The following is an 18,910-nucleotide window of genomic DNA, read 5'->3' on the forward strand; positions in this document are numbered from 1 at the left end:
AAATATTGTAAGAAATTAAAAATATTTTTCCAAACATTAAAAAGAATTATGAATTATGCTTGGTTAAGTCAACGAGCAATTCTCGCCACAAAGAATAATGATGTACAGGCACTGAGTTTCACCATTCAATCAAAAATCACTGGCGATTTGGTGATATATAAATCCGTTCACACCAAACATAATTCCAATGATGTAGTACATTATCCAACGGAGTTTTTGAACTCTCTGGACTTACCAGGATTTCCACCACATAACTTGCAACTCAAAGTTGGTTCCTTTATTATGATATTGCGTAATTTGAATCCACCGCGACTTTGCAACGGTACTCGACTGGCAATGAAAAGACTTTCTGCCGAATTTGTTTGGGGCATTCATTATTAATGGAAAGTACGAAGCTGAAAATGAAAATTCCTCGAATATAAATAATTCCGACTGATCTTCCGTTCGACTTCAAACGATTGAAATTTTCAGTTCACCCTGGTATTTACGGGATCAATTTAGAAAATCATTGTTTTTGACATGGGCGGCTATACGTTGCGTTTTCACGAGTTGGAAACCATCAGCTTTGTTTGTGTTAACTTCAGACCAAAAAACAAAAATGTGGTTTAGGAAAAAACACTTCAATGAAACGGATAATTTTGCGGACAAGTATAACGGCTCGATTCAGTATTTCCTTTGGATTCACTTTATTTTTTTACTTAGAGAAGTTCAAATAAAATACACTTCAATTTTGTAATCGAAATGAATTCATTACTGTTGTGAAATGAAATAACATTTATTCTTTTCAAATAAAAAACAAACAAAAAAATGTCTTCATCGTTTAATTGCCAAACGAAATGTTACAAAAAACGAAGCCATCTGGTGGCGAAACGGAGTTCGCCGGGTTTGCTAGTCAAATTCGTAAAATGAATAATAGAATTCAATTAGAGAGGTTTTTTTTTACAGTTTGCGATAGAAAAAATATATTTAAATGACAGTTTGACGTCAATGAAAATACGTAATTTTTTTTTCCAAAAAAGTAAATGCTATTAAATAACATCCTTTAAAATTTATAAACTGAGATAGCAAATATTACTTTATTATGGACAGAGTAGTTATCTTAAATGCCAATATAATAAAAATAAATCTTTAATTCAAAACATCAGTAAATGACGGGCAAGAATTTGCAAATGTCATTAAATTGTAAACAATGACGGAGTCACTAAATGGCAAACACAGAGACCAAAAGTTTTAATAGTCAACATATGTTTTTATACTTAAAGCAAGACTTACGATTTCGGGAAGTAAATGTCAATCTATGTGCAAAAACTTTGTTTATAAATAAAATTCCTATCCATATTTTCTGATCACTTACGCCCAATTCTACTTCCGAAGATTATTGTCACTCGGAAACGCTATTTCTTTCCTGACTTTAAACTAAGCAAAAACTATTTTAACCAAATGATAGAAATCTTTTCTAGCTATGTTATTAAAAATTTAAACAAAAAATTCAATTAATCACTGTTCTTATTATGAGAGTGTTAATTGAAGACGAAATAATGCAGATGTCTATCTAAGTGAAATAAAATGAATATCAACGGAAATGGCATAGTAGCATTTTGTTATAAATTAATTTATTGTATTCTTATTCCTATCGAAAAAATCAAAGCTTATTATTATTAAATTATATGGCATCAGAGAAATAGAAATAGTCATTGATAATTAGGTGCATATAAAATGATACGTAGTATTAAAATTGAGTATATCAACAAAAAGCTTATTATTTTGCACGCTATACAAATGTAGACTTACCTAACGGGAATTTATATAAGTTTTTCACTTTTATATAATTTTTTTTAAATCATTTATATTTAACATGTCTCCTAATAAATTAATTTAAAAATAAATAAATTAAATTTTGGACATGTGGCTTTCAAAACTAGTAAAGACATTTTTTTTAAGTATTGCCATGGTTTCTTAACATTTTTTTTAAACTTAAGACATACTTTCCAAAATTGCCCCTACACTAGGAACCCGAAATTCCAACTTCAATTTGTATATATTTCAAAAACTGAATATTACAAAAACTGCTTTTGAGTTTTTCTGTTCAACCTCGTCTGAGCATAAATGCTTCAGTATTTTATGAAAAGCAAGTTAAACCCAACAACAGATTTAAGAAAAAAAACTTGGAATAACGTTTCAGAAAATTTTTCAAATTTTTGAGAGTGTAGATATTTAAATATAGTTTTCAGCTGTCAGATAAACTGGAATCAAATTAGACAAATTACAAGCAGGTTTAGACATCATAAGGGACTTGAAAGTAAGGCAAGTTTCTAATGACTGCTAGTTAAAGCAACTTTATTGGAAAGTTGACTGGAAAGTTAAACAAAAAAAATACCCCTAACTATCAAGTCATGTCCACTAATGTCAAAATGACAGCTAATCATGTTTTTTCATTCAACTCAAAGTTGAACTTTATTACTCTTTGATTTATTTGTTTTCTGCACAACTTCATTTAATGTTTTCTTTAAAGGGGTTCTTTGTCAATTTGGAAAGGAAATAAGTACTATTTCTTTATTGTACAAAATACAAATCGTAATGGACTTGTAGCTTGCTTGTGGATTTTTTTGAAGACAATAATGTTTGGGAAGTAAAGTTCTGAATTTTAAATTCATAACACCATAAAACCAACTAGTTGCAGCTCCTTAATTCAAAATTTGACTGCAAATGAAGTCCCTTAGGTTTTCTGAACCTGCACAGTGTTTGCAATATCAGTTTAAAACTAAAAATATGGTTTTAAATCATATGCACGTAGAACGCATGTAAGTTACCTTCTTACAAGTGCCAAGTACAAGTTCATTGAAAATACATAAAAACTTTATAACAAGCTCTTGATTATTTCCAAAAGTACAACTAACCAATTTGTTTTCCCCTCTTTATCAAAAGACAATAAATAATTCCTAACTAACTTGAGACTTGAGCATTGTTTTATTTTTTTAATATTTAATCCATAAATCAGAGATTATCTTCAAATGTAATCACAGAACATTTGTAAATACAATTTATAAGTACTTTCACTATCGTGCGACCTAATATAAAAATTAGCTACCATTTTCAAGATTGAAGAAATATTGCCAATTGAAGAAAACCTATACAAAAGTTCTTTAACGATAAGAACTTTACTTAAAAACAATAAAGGTGTCTTAGAAAGTGATTTTTTTCAAACTCATTGAAATTCCAAACATGTACAGGTATTGATAGTCTTCAGTTTCGCACACTTCGTTTAAAACGAAGAAACAATGTTTCCACAGTCTTGTAGCGGTCTTTGGTTGGTAAAGTTTAATAACAGATGATGAGAGTTTCTATTGGAATACTTCTAATAGCTCTGCTGTCGGCCACCGTTTCAGCAGAGGAACCTTTAAGATTTGATAATTATAAAGTGTTCAAAGTTTTTGTAAATGAAGATGGACAATATCAAAGTTTAAAAAACATTGAAAAAACACTTAAAGTAACACTTTCTCCATTAATTTTGAAGATCAAAGACTTTATAAAAGTTCCTATTTTAGTTGAACTTCTGGAAAGAAATTCGATCCCTCGGCGATGACTGTGATATTATGGTTCCTCCAGAACAAGTCTTGGATTTTGAGAAGTTCCTGAAAAAATCTTCAATGGGATTCAATGTAACAATTGAAAATGTTCAAGAGTAAGCATCATACATAAAAAGATTCCTTGAGTGAGATCATTTTATTTCCAGATTGATCGACAATGAAAAGCCAAAAACTCGTTCAACAGGAATGGAATGGACTAATTACCACACTCTTGATGAAATTCACAACTGGATAGAAAGCCTTGCCAAACGTTTTCCGAAGCAAGTCAGCTTGTTTTCAATTGGAAAATCCTTTGAAGGTCGTGATATCAAGGGTTTGAAGATATCCTACAAAAAGGGAAATAAAGCCACATTCATTGAAGCCAACATTCATGCTCGCGAGTGGATAACGTCAGCTGTTATAACTTACATTATCGATGAACTTTTGGTCTCAAGACATCCAGCTGTTCGTGATATTGCTGAAAACATGGATTGGTATATAATTCCAGTTTTGAATGTTGATGGTTTTGTTTATTCACATGAAGTGGTAAGTAAAATAATAGTTGATAAAGTGTGAAGAAACTATACCGAAGTTGTCCTTTAGGACCGTATGTGGCGTAAGAGTCGTCAAAGTCATGGAAATAAATGTGTTGGAACTGATATGAACCGTAATTTCGGATTTCTTTGGATGAGTAAGAAGAAATATTGAAATTGCCAACATTTGATATTTATTAATTGTGATTTCTGTAGGTGCTGGTGCTTCTGACGACTCATGTTCGGAGACCTACGCTGGACCCTATGCTCAATCGGAACCGGAAATCAATCAGCTAGTTCAATATGTTGAAGCTTTGCCTGATGATTATATCAAAATCTACATTTCCCTTCATTCCTATGGGCAGTATGTACTTTCTCCTTGGGGACATACTGAGGAACTACCCGAAGGCTATAAAGCCATGATGCACGTTGCCAAGGGCTACGCTGATTCATTGAAAAGGAGATACGGAACAGTCTTCACTTATGGATCAAGTGCTTTGACTCTATGTAAGTATCAGTGAAAATTTGCTAGTCATAGAAGAATTAAAAAATTATTCTATTTTTACAGATAAAGTTTCAGGATCTGGTAAGGAATGGGCCTACGCTGTCAAGGGTATTCCAATTCCCTACACAATCGAACTTCGTGACAAGGGAACTTATGGATTTATTCTACCTCCAGAGCAAATTCTTCCAACTGCCAAAGAAGTTCTAGAAGGCTTTATCGGAATGATTCAAGCAGCTAGAGAAATTAATATTGTTTGATAATAATATTTCAGAAATAATAAGACTCATTGATATTTTATTGTTTTTTTTTGTTGTTGTTTTTATTGTTGTTTCGAAAAAGTTCTTAGTTTTTAATTATTTTAATTTGCGTGTTAACAAGTTAATAGGTGTGTTTTTTTAGTATACGTAATAATTTTGTTTTCGTTTTTGTTTCTTTTAATTTTTTGTCTTTATAATTTCTTAATCAAGAGAGCTTAGTATTTATACAAAATTGTTTCATATAATTTTTATTTAATCACATATTGTTAGAACTTAGGTTGGTATAAGGTATTTTCATATAATATAAAATTAGGATTAAATAATAAAATTTTATAGTCTTATTTTGTTAAAATTTAGGTTAGAATAGATTTTTGTCTTAATTTTTATTTCTTGTTGTTTTTTGTTGGTTATAAAGTTGAGCGTTTAGCAGCAAAGTTTTCCATTTTATTTTCAAGCACTTATTTTGGACGGAAGTAGAACGTTTTTTGTTCAGTTTTGTTTATTTGTTTTCTAATGGAAGTAGCCAAAAATATTGTGTGGAATGTTGGTATTGGGAAGAAAATTTGTTATTTTCAGCATAATCTGTTGTATTCACAGGATTCATAGTCTCGAAAATGTCCAAGGTATGAGGAGTGTTTGATGCCAAAACTGTATGAGGGTGTGTGTTGTAGGTTAACCTGAAAGAATATAAAAATGTTTTAAATGGTTTTACAAACAAAGAAATAGTTTTAACAAAATAATTTCAGAACTGTAATACAGTATTACTCATGTGGCTTGAGATGTTTCCATTTAAACATTCGAGCTTAGGTCAGGCAAACAACATGTACTTTACCTTTATATGTTACAAATTCGGTTTAAGACATTACGATTGTGTTTCTTTGAGAAACAGAGAACAGACACAGCAAAATTTAGAAGTATCACATCTTGGATATGTGATGCTTTCGACATTACGGGAACGACCAAACGAGCAGTTAAGGGTACCTTTTTCAGTATCGAGTCTGAGGCGAAGAAAAGGGTAATTGTCAGTAATGAGCACAAAACAAAGTATATGCAGTTTTCAGGGAAGGTAGCTTCCCGTCACAGATTTGGTCAGAATGTGACCATTGATTGGTGCTCAGGCACTGCTTTTAATTTTGAAATAAGTACTGAAATCCAGTCTAGAATAACTCTTGCTAATCATTGTTTCTGAGGACTTAGTAAGCATTTGAGAAATAAGACCAATGAGACGTTCGTTGTACAAAACCCTCATCATCCCAGTCTTGCTGTATAGTTCAGATACATGAACCCTCTCTTCAGCGGACAAAGTCTCTCTTGTTATTTTCGAGAGGAAGCTTCTACGTACTAGCTATGGACTGATTTGTGTCAACTGGACACCTGACGATACAATCAAGAACTGTAAGAGCTATACAGCGACTTGCAAGTAGACATAAAAACAGCGTGTTGAACGGTGAAGATGGTAAGAGCATGTCGAGCGAATGAATGTCGAAGCTTCAGATAGTAAAGTATTAAACCTTAACCAGAGCGAATAAGAAGTTGGGAAAGTAGCAGTTTACAAAGCAAAGGACTTTTGAAGCTATTCTGAATGAAGTTTTCCTTAAGAATTTATCAGGAACGTGAATAACATTAAAAGATTGACAAAGGCTCAGTTTTTAAGTGCTGAGTTAACTCCGAGTTAAGCCCAGAGCAAATCTACAATTCCACCTGCCCGACCTTCACGAAGTGAAGATAGCTATATCTAAACTTAAGTCAAACAAAGCTGCTGGGGCTGACGGCATCGCTGCCAAACTATTCAAAGCAGCAGGCGATGGTAGGGAGCATGCACCAACTCATCTGCAAAATATGGTCGGAAGAAAGCATGCTCGATGAGTGGAATCTCAGCATAGTGTTCCCGATACATAAGAAAGGAGACCCTCTAAACTGCGCCAACTACAAAGGCATCAGTCTCCTTAACATTGCATATATAAGATGCACTCTGTGGTATTATGTGAACGTCTAAAGCCGTTCGTTGAAACCTGATAGGTCCTTATCAGTGTGACTTCAGACCAGGAAAGTCCACTATCGACCAAATATTCACACTACGGCAGATCTTGGAAAAAACTTAGAAGCTTCAAATCAATACCCACCATCTCTTTATCGATTTTAAAGCCACCATAGGGAAGAGCTCTACAGAGCAATGTCTAGTTTTGGCATCCCTGTCAAACTTATTCGCGTGTGCAGAATGATGATAGAGAATGCACGCTGCTCTTTCAAGGTAGGAAAAGATCTCACTGATGAATTTTATGTCAAAAAAGGTTTTAGACAAAGCGATGCACTGTCATGCGACTTCTTAACATCGTTCTGGAAAGAATTCTGCAAAACTCAACCGTCAATACTAGAGGCACAATCTTCCAAAGGTCCTTCCAACTACTCGAATACGCAAATAATATTGACATAATTGGAAGATCAAAGCGTGATGTCAGTGGAGCGTTTTTGAGCATTGCTACGGAAGCGAAGAAGATGGGTTTAGTGGTCAATGAGGGTAAGACATCAAAAAAGGACATTGAACAACGACGTCTTTGACAAAGCGTCACCTTGGACAGCTATAACTTCGGATAGTTAAGGACTTTGTCTACCTAGGCACCGCTATAAACACAGACAACGCTACCAGTGCTGAAATCAAACGAAGAATAACTCTTGAAAATCGCCGCTTCTTTGGACTTAGAAGGCAATAAAACATTCATCATCCCTATTATCATTTATGGCGCTGAGGCCTGGTCCATGTCAGAGAAAGATGAGAGCGTCTTGGGATGCTTCGAGAGAAAAATTCTTCGTGTAATTTTTGGTCCCTTACGCATAGATGGAGAATGGAGGAGAAGATATAACGACGAACTGTACGGGCTGAACAGCGACACCGACCTAGTTAGCAGTATTAAAGTACAACGTGTTACATGGCTTTGTCATGTAGAGCGAATAGACATCCACGCTCCAGCTCGGAAGGTTTTCGAATTCAATCCCGAGGGACGGCGCAGTAGAGGAACACCGCGACTCAGGTGGCGCACTCAGGTGGCTGAAGACCTCAACTAACTTGGCGTGCGAAACTGGAGACAGCTAGCTAGTGTAGTGACCGAGCTGGCTATAGACTCATGTTGGTTGAGGCCTAGGTCCGCCCCGGACTGTAGCGCCGTCTTAAGTAAAAAAGTAAGTGAGTAACTCTTATTGGAGTAAACAAAAAATGGTAGGAATATATTTAAGATTTCAACTTACAAAAATGGAAGATCTTCCAACGCTATTATTATAATCTCGAAATACTCCATTTTGTACCTAATAACTTATTCAAAAGCCAATGAAAGTTTAAAAAAAATCAACATATTTTTTGCTATCTGTTTTTGACTTGAAACAAAGTTAACCAATTTTTTTAATCTGCAGTATAACTTTAAACAACTTTTTGTTATGGGTTTAGAATTTTTATTTTAAAAACTTAGTGAATTGCGAGATATTCCAAAATCATTTGGTAACTACAACAATACTAGGTTCCTTTCTATTAAAAACGCAATTCATGAACACTTCTAGGAAATCACAGTTCTTAAAAGGAAACGAAACAAACAAACCTATCTCTGAGGAATGATCACTTAATGTTGAATTTTAGAAACTCAGAAATCTTTAGTATTTAATCAAAAACAAAGCGATTTAAAAGCTATTGCAAGCTTGCTAAATATTATGAGCACTAAATAAAGCTTCAGTAGCTTTTTAGTGCCTTGTGTCACATCTGTGACAACTGTGATTTGAAATTTAGTAGACGCCGGAAGTAATTTTTACTGATTCTAAGCCTACATTAGTCAAAAGAGTAAAATCAATTTATCACAGTTGTTACAATTTTTCAAGACAGAAAACTTTGACACTGATCAAAAACTTTCAATCTTAAATCAAACTATATTCTAAAATCTAAACGAAACTAAGGTTATTTTAAACAAGACGAGACAAATACAAACTGAGTTAAAGTCCAAATCAAATTCCAGTGAAGAATTCATATCCCAAATGTAAATAAGCAGGTTCTCTTCACAGCCGTTAGATTTTTATTTCCTTGCGTTTAAGCGGCTCAACTTTCCATTACCGCAGCACGAATTTCGACTCGCGGTTTTTTTTATTCAATAGATATGTGCAAATAAATAATAACTATAGCAATTTTAGAGCGACGAAACACTTGTTTCTATTTTTAATTAATTTTTAAAGTTCACTTTTTTTCATACAAAACTCACAAAAATGGTTGATTTTGACATTTCTTCCCTGTTTTTTGTTCAGGAAATTCGTGCTGCGGTAATGGAAAGTCGCCCCGTTTAAGCCCCTATTTTTGAAAGTTTCTTTAAACAAAGTAGTTACAATTCAATTTTGTTCTCATATATTTCTTTAAATTTCAGAAAGATTCATAAGGTCTTGTGGACTTATTGTGTCTGAATAAGACAACGCTCCAATTGCAATGGAATTAAGTAAGCCTTTCGAACTCCAAGATATTCCGAGTGTCGAATTGAAAACGATTGTGTTGGAATACTTTTCTTCGTTATATATGACTTTAAAAACCGAAAAAGTTAATAAAATTGGTTGATCATTATTAAAAAACTTTTTCGATATTACCTTTTCAGGACAATGTGCACCCGGACCAGGTTTCAAATGTTCATCAGTTGGTCCTTTATGTTTTATGCCCATGGAATACATTGGAGATTTTTTAGTTATAATTTGATATTCTCCGTCATAAGTCCCAGGACCAGGAACAAATAAAGTTGGTGAAACACGTGGTTTTTGTCGGCCGGTCATTGAGAATGCTGGTGCTGATTTAATGGTACCATCCTTGCTGCTGCCCAATACTGTTGGAATCCTATATACATTTGGAGCTGAAATATTTAAAATACCAAAAGTTATAGAAACGTTTTTGAACAAAGAGTATTTTAAGTTTATTGAAAAAGAAAGCTTTGAAAGTTTGAAGGTTAGAAGTGAGAATGGATGGGTTAGACTTGGTTCTGAATGAAGTCTGGAAAATGAAAAAATATAGGAGAGAGTTAGAATATTAGATTTTTTAGTTTAAAAATAGTGTTAATATTTATATTTTAAAAAGTTACCTTGATATTAATTCTTCACTTCCATTAGTCTGAACTGTAAATGTGTACGAAGCCTTTTGAACAGACTCAGCTTTAATACCATTTGTTATGGTTTCAGTGATTGTTGTAACAGTGGAATCAACGGCATCACCGTTAGTGAGTTTTTGACGAACTGTGAACATTAAGTTTTCAAAAAAAAAATTGTTTTTGTTTTCAAATTTCATTTTACGTAAGTGCCCATTTAAGTGCAAGGAAAATTTCAGAAGCAGATAGAACAAGAACAGGACAAACAAAAAGCAGACAGAAAATAAATAAATAAATAAGAAGAAATAAAAACGAAAAAGCTTACCGGGACTTGCTAAGCGTTTTTCACGTCTTTGCAAAATCCTATCTTGAACATAACCACCAGATGATGTTTGAGCTAAATTTTTATTTTTATGAAAAATGATTTCGAGAGAAATAATAATAATTAAAAATAAAAAACATTCACTGATAAAATATAAACAAACAAGAAAATGATAAAAATAATAACAACAAAAATTAACATTCAAAAAGATTTTTGAAAGATAGAATGCGCTATGTATTAAAGACACAAAAACGCAAACATTTAGAGACATTACAATGATTTGAATTTGATGATAGCAAGTAAGCTATATGAGGACTTACCTGAGTTAAGGCTTCCCTTAAGAGGGCCAATTGTGTACCCTGGGGTGTGATCTAAATTACAGTCCTCTGGGCGATAGGCTCCAGGAGCTGAAGAAGAAGTTTAACAGTTTTTAAAAAATCACATTCGATTTTGATTGGGTTGATGATTTTTTCTTAAGGAAATATAATTATAATAAGGATTGATTCCAATTCTAGTTGACTCAAAATGAATTAAAATCTTAAGTAAATATTGAACTACCCACAAAATGTATGGGTAACCCGAAAAGCCATTTTGACAGATAGTTTCGGAAACCACCAATTCTCTTTTCACAAACTAATAGTTCAAAAACAATTTGATACTGGTTTCAATTGTCAGTGTGTTTAATTTTACCACTGACAGATATTTGACATTTCTTTTAAAAACATTACAAAATTTTATTATTGATAATTGTTTTGACAGAATAAAAAGTATCAACAACAAATCTTATCACAAATATTTAAAAATTGAATTCCACACATCTTTCCATCTACTACATTTGACACCAACGCTGTTAGACATTTTGACATTTAAGTTAATCTTGTCTCATTCCTAATTGACATTTCTTCAGCAGTAATCAAACATGTTAACAATAATTAACTGTCAAATTTCAAATAATGGAGTTGGTATTTCTCCGTTCTTCAAATGTCATTGAGAAAAAGCAGTCTGACAGTTAATGCATCCAAGAGAGATAACAAACTTATGTCATGACAGAATTGTATAGAAGGCGTTGGAAAATGGAATCTATTGTTGTTATTAGTATAACTGTACCCATTTTGACACATGTTTTTTTATAAACTGTCAAAATTAAGTAAAGAAATCGAATTGATAATTCAAATTTTAATGGCACATAATTATTTTTGTGGGTAGCAATGAAATTATGCTATGTTTCTGAAAAAAACAATAATATTTATCTTAGAGACATTTTCTTCTCCTATTATTAAATTAAGCAATTTTTAGAAACTGACAGATCGATAAATCACTTCCAAATTTATTAGTTTGGAGAAACTGTCAGAGTCAGATTAACATTTTATTTTATGTCATTGCCAAAAACTTTCGTAACTTTGTAAAAAGAAGTCACTCGCCATTCTCTAACAAGAAAAAAGTATCGGATCCTTGAAATTTTTAACTTGATTGTTTCATTGGCAGCTGTCACTTTTGATAAAGCATTTATTCTGACAGATTGTAAAAATCAAACATGATTCCACTTTTGTGGACGGGTAGTTGCAAGTTGATGGATATTGAGAAAAAAGGGCAGATTGAAGGTATAGTTGTGATTTTTTTGATATGGTTTCGTGGTAAAAGATCATAAGTTTTGAAATGCGAACAAACTTTAGAAATTTGTCTCAAAATTATTAAAATTGATGCCGTGACAGTTTTAAAAGGAACAAGGCTTTTAACTTCTACCATTTTCTGTCTACTAGTTATGACAGAAATAGAAGTGACCTACAATTTTATAACTTGGCCGAACAACTCAATTAACATGCAGTACAATGAAGCTTCTGAAACTTTCGTGTAAAATGATGTTTTGACTATACTAAGTGTTGGTATTATACACAATTACTTTGCTAATATAAAGTTTCAAAAATATTAAATTAATTTTTTGCTAGTGCATTGCTTTGTACATGTTGTTTTCATACCTGGTGTGTCTTGGGAAATTTTAATTTCAGATTTCGTGCCAAATGTAAACGCGGGAGTGTGATCGAGTGAGTGTTTTTCAATTTCATATGCGGTGGGTGCTGTAAAAGTGCAAGACTTATTATGATTAATCTACGTTTTTGAACAAACCAACAAACTGTAAAAACTGATTGATCGATCAAACAGCTTGTATTTAGAAAGTTTGAGCCTTCGTCGACTTACCTGGGTTATCACTTGGCTTCTCACGGTTTACTCTAACTCCGAATGTGTATGAGGGACCATTGTCGAGATTGTGATTTTCAGGTTCATAAGTTCCTGGAGCTGGAGATTCACTACGGATGGGTGTTACGACCCTAACACCAAAGGTATAAGCTGGTGTGTGATCGATATTGTGCTTCTCCGGTTCATAAGAACCAGGTGCTGAGTGAGTAAGTGAGTGAATTATGCAAATAACCTTTGATTTCTATACTTGATCGGTCTTGTGCCTTACCTGGATTTTCATTGGGCTTGCTGAGATTCGCCTTCGTACCAAAGGTATAAGCTGGAGATTGATCGAGATTATGTTTTTCAGGTTCATAGTCACCAGGTGCTGGTGTGAGATAGGTCCTCTCTATGCGACTCCTTCCGGTTATTGTGTAAGCAGGAGTACTATTGAGATTGTGCTTTTCTGGAGCATAATCTCCAGGAGCTGGACTTTTACTTGGTTTGGCTGCTTCATGCCTTCCGGCGAAGGTGTAAGCTGGAGAGTGATCGAGAGTGTGTTTTTCCGGCGCATAATCTCCCGGAGCTGGTGTGGTACTGGGTTTGCTCAAATCGTGTCTGCCAGCCATTGAATAGGCTGGAGTATGATCGAGATTATGCTTCTCCGGACAATAATCTCCCGGAGCTGGAGTTTGAGCAAGTTTTTGTTGATGGTGTTTCTCTCCGAAGCTATAGGCCGGAGAATGGTCGAGATTCGATTTCTCTGGAGCATACGCTCCTGGAGCAGGAGTATTACTTGGCTTTGAGAGATAATACTTTCCGGCAAATGTGTAGGAAGGAGTATTGTCTAGGCGGCATTTTTCTGGAGCATAGTCTCCTGGGGCAGGAGTATTCTCTTGTTTTGGAGCACCTTGTCTTCCAAGGATGGTAAAGGCTGGGGTATTGTCCAGTCTGCATTTTTCCGGTGCATAATCTCCAGGAGCTGGGATACCATTTGGTTTTGAAAGATCGTACTTTCCACCAAATGTGTACGATGGGTTATTATCTAGCCTGCATTTTTCTGGAGCATAGTCTCCCGGAGCTGGGATACCGTTTGGCTTTGAGAGATCGTGCTTTCCGCCAAATGTATAAGCTGGGGTATTGTCCAAGCGACATTTTTCTGGAGCGTAATCTCCAGGAGCCGGGACACCGTTTGGCTTTGAGAGGTCGTGCTTTCCACCGAACGTGTATGATGGAGTGTGGTCTAGCCGACACTTTTCTGGAGCATAATCTCCTGGAGCTGGGACTCTGTTTGGCTTAGAAACATCGTACTTTCCTCCAAATGTATACGCTGGGTTATTATCTAACCTGCACTTTTCCGGAGCATAGTCTCCTGGTGCTGGGATACCATTTGGTTTGGAAAGATCATGCTTGCCACCGAATGTGTAAGAGGGATTGTTATCCAGTCGACACTTCTCTGGAGCATAATCTCCTGGGGCGGGAGTATTAAAGGCCTTTTGTGGATCGTGTTTTCCTCCAAAGCTATAAGCAGGCGAGTGTTCAAGATTGGCTTTCTCTGGGGCATATGCCCCTGGAGCTGGATTGGTATTTGGCTTCGAGGGATCATATTTTCCACCAAAAGTGTAAGCTGGAGTATTGTCTAAACGACAATTCTCCGGAGCATAGGCACCTGGTGCTGGAGTATCACTGGGCTTTGCCGAACCATGCTTACTAGCGATCGTATATGATGGTGTATTATCCAGACGACATTTTTCTGGAGAGTAGGCACCAGGAGCTGGAGTGTCTGCAGGCTTTGATGGATCGTGTTTTCCTGCGAAACTAAACGCTGGAGTATGATCAAGTCTGCAGTTTTCCGGAGCATACGCTCCTGGGGCTGGAGTTGTTGCTGACTTGAGAGGTTCATGCCTTCCGGCAAAACTGTACGAAGGTGTGTTGTCGAGTTTGCAGTTTTCCGGAGCATATGCTCCTGGGGCGGGAGTGTTGTAATTTGATTTCGGGTCATGCTTTCCACCAAAGCTGTAGGCGGGGGTGTGATCGAGCTTGACTTTCTCTGTTTCGTATGCACCCGGCGCAGGTGTGTCACTGGGCTTGGCGTGATTCACTTTCACACCAAAACTGTAAGCCGGCGTGTGGTCAAGCTTACACTGTTCCGGTTTGTATGCTCCAGGAGCTGGAAGATAAAAAATAAGTTTATTCAAAATTTGCCGAGAAATTTGATGGTTTGATTTTGTGTTAGTAAAGCAACTCACCCGGGGTATCTATGGGTTTCTCTGGGTTAACTTTTGAGCCGAGAGTATAGGCTGGAGAATAAGATAAGTTACATTTCTCCGGCTTATACGCTCCAGGTGCTAAATTATGATTGAACAAAAACCAACAAAAAAGTGCGTGAAAACCAAAACTCTACTCATCAACATGTGTTTGAGGGCATACCTGGTGTATCGTTTTTGAGCTCATGGATTGTCTTCAAGCCGAAGCTATAGTGTGGTGTACTGTCAAGTCTGACTTTTTCAGGACTGTATGCACTTGGTGCTTTAAGTGTTTTGAATATAAAATTGTGTATAATTTAGTTGTGTTCGTGATGAGGAACCAATTTTGTATTGAGTGTGTTACCTGGTGTATCGCTTAGAATTCTTTCATTAGCCTTGACCCCAAAACTGTAAGCAGGTGAATGATCTAATGTAACTACTTCGGTTTTATAAGCCCCCGGTGCTTTACAACAAATAAAAATCAAAAGCAAACATACATAAAACGAATAAAACACAAATCAACAAAGCAAAAACTACAAAAACAAAACAAAAGTGTTTCAAAAACATAAGTGACGTCTATTTTGAAATACCTGGTGTTTCGTAATTCTTAGGCGCACTGTGCTTCACACCAAACGAGAACTCCGGTGTTTTGTCGATTCTGTGTTTTTCCGGGCAGTAAGCTCCCGGTGCTGAAAGAACAATAAATTAGATTTCCAAATAAAATTAAATTAAAGTGTTCAAACAAAATTGCAAAGTAAAAAACAACAAAACATTGGAAACAGCATGCATGGTGGTTGACTGAAATCTAATCTATCATTCTCAACAAATAAAAATATACGGAAAGTGTAATAAATCTCAAGGTTCACGAAAGCTTTTCTACTCAAAGCAAATAAAAAAGTAAAAACTTATTTTGAAAACTATAGAAAAACTAATTTCTTAAACAAACAAAACAAAATAAAAATTTTGACCAACTTTACCTGGTGTTCCCTTATCAAAGTCTATTTTCGTCCTCCTACCGAAGGAATATTTTGGTGAACTCGCTTGGCATATCGAGTTATCGGGATGATAACTATTCGGGGCTATTTTTTGACGAATTTGTTTTTTGTTTTAATATTTTTGTTTTTTTTTTGTTATCTGTATGAAATGTTATTTTTTTATGTTTTTTGTGGAAGTAATTATTTGATTTTTTAAATTTTGATTTGTGAATGTTGAAAAGTGAAATTGCACACAAAATTTTGAAAGCAATAAACCAAAAATAGATTTGTAAATTATAAAAGATAAAAGCTTATAAACAAAAAATTTGCAGATGCATTTTTATATGAATATAGACACCGATGCCAAATTATAATGTGCAGGAGTTTTGTGTATTTACAAAGAATGTTCAGGAAAATGCAAATTATAGGAAAGTTTTGTTTTTGAAAATTTTAATGGAGGGTGTAAAATATACGAAGAATACAAATTTATGAGATTATTGGGAACAAAAATTATGTACAGATACAATTGAAATTGGGATATGTTTTTTCTTTGTGTTAAAAGTAGAAAAATGATGTGGAGTGGTTGAGACAATTATAGGTGTGATTTAAAAAGAGTTACAGTTTTGATTTGATATAAACAAAATAACACAAGTTATTCTGAGACTGTGAGTTTGAATGTTTTAATTTTGCATTTATTTTAGAATAGCGATAGATGAATAATGTCCCGAGTTTCCTGTTCATTTGCATTAATTGAAAGTTAGTTTCCAGGATCTTTTGATAGCCGAGCGTTGAAAATGTGCAGCAGAGAAAATGTTAATCGTAAAAGAAACCTAAACCTGAAAAAACGACAAAAGTTCCCCAGTTTCCCGATGTGAAAGGGGCCTTAGATTCTAATGCCTAAATATATAACATTACTTAGATTTCAATTTGCAAAGAACTTCCTTACATTCGTCTTATTTTTCGAATATTTTTGATAGAATCATTCGAACGCAATTTTTGTTTTATTAAATTTGCCTAAAACATATTCTGACATTTATAAATGTCAAAGTGTTTAAAGTGTCAAAGTACCTATGATACTAAAAAATGTTTTTAACTTCTTATTATCATTTTATGAACTCATGAAAACATTTTCAACAAAATATCATATTAACCATATTCCCGAGAAACATCAAAGAATTTATTAATTTTTTTCACAGGCTTAACAACCATGTCTTTTTTCGTAACAGTTAAATTTATTTTTAAATAATTAATACCTTACTTGTAGAACTGACAAATCTGAAAGACAAAGTGATAATTTGTTTAAAAGTGTCACTTTGGAGGAATGACATTTAAACAGCTTTTTTCTAAGTAAATAGACATTGACAGCTTGTGGGATTAATGTCTCTGGTCTTCTAGTTTAGAAACTTTATGTTATCCAACGATCAACTCTAGGTAAAGATTAATAGGAATGTTTCTATCACATTATTTCTCGAAAGTTTGTTCTGTCACTTCTGAGAGAAAACATGCTAAAAGACTACTGGGAATATAACGGCTGAGACATATATTTTTTAAGTAACGACAAATTTTAAAACACTGAAGAAAGCATTTTTTAATTTGACAATCGAAAAGACATTTTCGGAGTTTGCCACAATATTGAAAGTTGTAAGAAATCTATTATTTAAATAAGCATCTTATTTTTATTTTAGTGTCTTTTGGGGTAAAATGACAGGTGTGGTTCTTAAAAATACTGCATTTGAAATCTGAAGTAAAATTAGAAAAAAAACATATTTTTAAAAAAAAACTTTAAACAATTTTAGCGGCGCTGTTGTCAGAGGTCCCATCTCTCAACATTTGTTTAAATTTCATAAGATAACTGCTGGAGCTGCATTTTAATGTAGCCTGAAAAACAAACAGACCTAACGCAACAAAGAACATACATTTTGCAACATGCGAGCTGTCATTCAACAAAATGTATACAAAAAAACATTGGACAGTTTGTATTTCTAAAAATGTTCTCATCCAGATTGACAGGGCTGGAGAATGAATAAATACAACCAGATTTATTCTCAACTAGAAAAAAAATAGCTTTACATTTCTTTTCTTCTTTTTGAATTGTACAATTGAGAATACTTAAACGACGAGGTCAAAAAACTTTATTTTTGACAGCTAAAGCAACACATTTATATGAGACATTTTGTTTGTATTTCAGAGAATACAGAAACCTCCGAGATCTTAGAATTATAAACTGGCCTATTATTTAGAAATGACAGATAAGTAAAAAAGAAATAAAATGTGACTACAATTCTTTAACTATAGTTGAATATAAACACTGCTGTCAATGAGGGATACATTTACACAAATAAAGCTTAGGACAAAGAAAATAACAGAACGTAATATGTACATTTTGGAGTCCAAAATACTGTTTTAAATTATAAGAACTTTCGCTGAGTGTGAAATTCTGCTGCAGCTGATTTCGAAATAACCGACGTAAAATTTATTATTTATTTGCATTACTTGTGCAAACAAATTTCAAAAGTTATCACCCTGTGCAAAAGTTGATAACATCTTAAGCACTATTCACATGAACACGACCAACGAATGAACGAATGAACGAATATTCGTCGATTTTAACATTTCTTTCAAATGAGTGTTTTTAATTCGTCGAAAATCAACCAAAACAAGAATGATTTGTTTAGGTTAAGTACGCGCGATTATTTTACTCGTTGCGAGTGTGGATAATGTGGAACGCGAATAAAGTTTGACAGTTCGTATCAACTACAATTTTTTTCGCGACGAGTAAATTTGTTTCTCTCAATTTGTTAATATATGATATTGAAAAGTAAAAGTATGTATCATAAATCAAATAGAAACTATATTGCTATCGTTTTGTTAAGAATTTGTGTGGAAATATGTCATCCAACGTATATAAACTCACATTTTGTAATATATTCGTCGTTCGTTGGTCGTGCTCATGTGAATAATGCCTTAAACAACTCTTTGGAAGTATTACAACGTATTTTTGACTTGCGTGTTGGATGCGTTCATTTCACAAAGTCAAAGCAAAAAAAAAAAGACTTGTACTGTCGTTTAGAAAAATTATAGAATATTTCAAAGATTGACGACTTTTGTGAAAGATGAAAAGTTTTGCCACAATTTTTGATTATTGAAATTTTTGATTTACAAAAAACAGGAAAATTAACACTGCCTTGCCTCTAATAGAGGCTCAAATATAATTTTTAGACTCTATGGAAGTCAATTTG

The 18,910-nt window shown here is 34.0% G+C and overlaps 2 protein-coding genes across 16 annotated transcripts in view; one reads left to right on the top strand and one right to left on the bottom strand.

Annotated features, from left to right (window-relative positions):
* Positions 1–3,274: 3,274 nt before the first annotated feature.
* On the top strand, positions 3,275–4,906 carry LOC129952910 (zinc carboxypeptidase). The gene is made up of 6 exons (XM_056065880.1): positions 3,275–3,487; positions 3,546–3,682; positions 3,734–4,112; positions 4,170–4,257; positions 4,316–4,606; positions 4,668–4,906. The coding sequence occupies exons 1-6, from the start codon at positions 3,329–3,331 to the stop codon at positions 4,859–4,861; spliced, it is 1,248 nt and encodes a 415-aa protein (XP_055921855.1). The 5' UTR covers positions 3,275–3,328; the 3' UTR covers positions 4,862–4,906.
* The window catches only part of LOC129952909 (mucin-1), a 51,986-nt gene continuing 37,970 nt past the window's right edge, over positions 4,895–18,910 (bottom strand). For 2 of the 15 annotated variants that reach the window (XM_056065871.1, XM_056065863.1), the window contains exons 4-15: positions 15,675–15,776; positions 15,288–15,386; positions 15,062–15,160; positions 14,882–14,980; positions 14,701–14,799; positions 12,741–14,621; positions 12,473–12,670; positions 12,253–12,351; positions 10,597–10,683; positions 10,280–10,351; positions 9,952–10,102; positions 9,562–9,726 (exon numbers count right to left, since the gene is read on the bottom strand). In XM_056065871.1, the coding sequence (XP_055921846.1) occupies positions 9,711–9,726; positions 9,952–10,102; positions 10,280–10,351; positions 10,597–10,683; positions 12,253–12,351; positions 12,473–12,670; positions 12,741–14,621; positions 14,701–14,799; positions 14,882–14,980; positions 15,062–15,160; positions 15,288–15,386; positions 15,675–15,776 (3,002 nt within the window). In that variant the 3' untranslated portion in view covers positions 9,562–9,710. Of the gene's footprint in view, positions 5,539–9,249; positions 9,406–9,469; positions 9,727–9,951; positions 10,103–10,279; positions 10,352–10,596; positions 10,684–12,252; positions 12,352–12,472; positions 12,671–12,740; positions 14,622–14,700; positions 14,800–14,881; positions 14,981–15,061; positions 15,161–15,287; positions 15,387–15,674; positions 15,777–18,910 lie in introns of those variants that run through there. The other 13 variants (XM_056065869.1, XM_056065868.1, XM_056065867.1 and 10 more) reach the window with 13 other exon arrangements.

This window comes from Eupeodes corollae, chromosome 3, assembly GCF_945859685.1.
Source record: "Eupeodes corollae chromosome 3, idEupCoro1.1, whole genome shotgun sequence".
Lineage (NCBI taxonomy): Eukaryota > Metazoa > Arthropoda > Insecta > Diptera > Syrphidae > Eupeodes > Eupeodes corollae.

Coding starts and splice junctions, on each gene's coding strand:
- LOC129952910 (XM_056065880.1), top strand. CDS start 3,329: ATGATGAGAGTTTCTATTGGAATACTTCTAATAGCTCTGCTGTCGGCC. Junction 4,258..4,315: donor TTTCGGATTTCTTTGGATGA/GTAAGAAGAAAT, acceptor TGATTTCTGTAG/GTGCTGGTGCTTCTGACGAC. Junction 4,607..4,667: donor ATCAAGTGCTTTGACTCTAT/GTAAGTATCAGT, acceptor CTATTTTTACAG/ATAAAGTTTCAGGATCTGGT.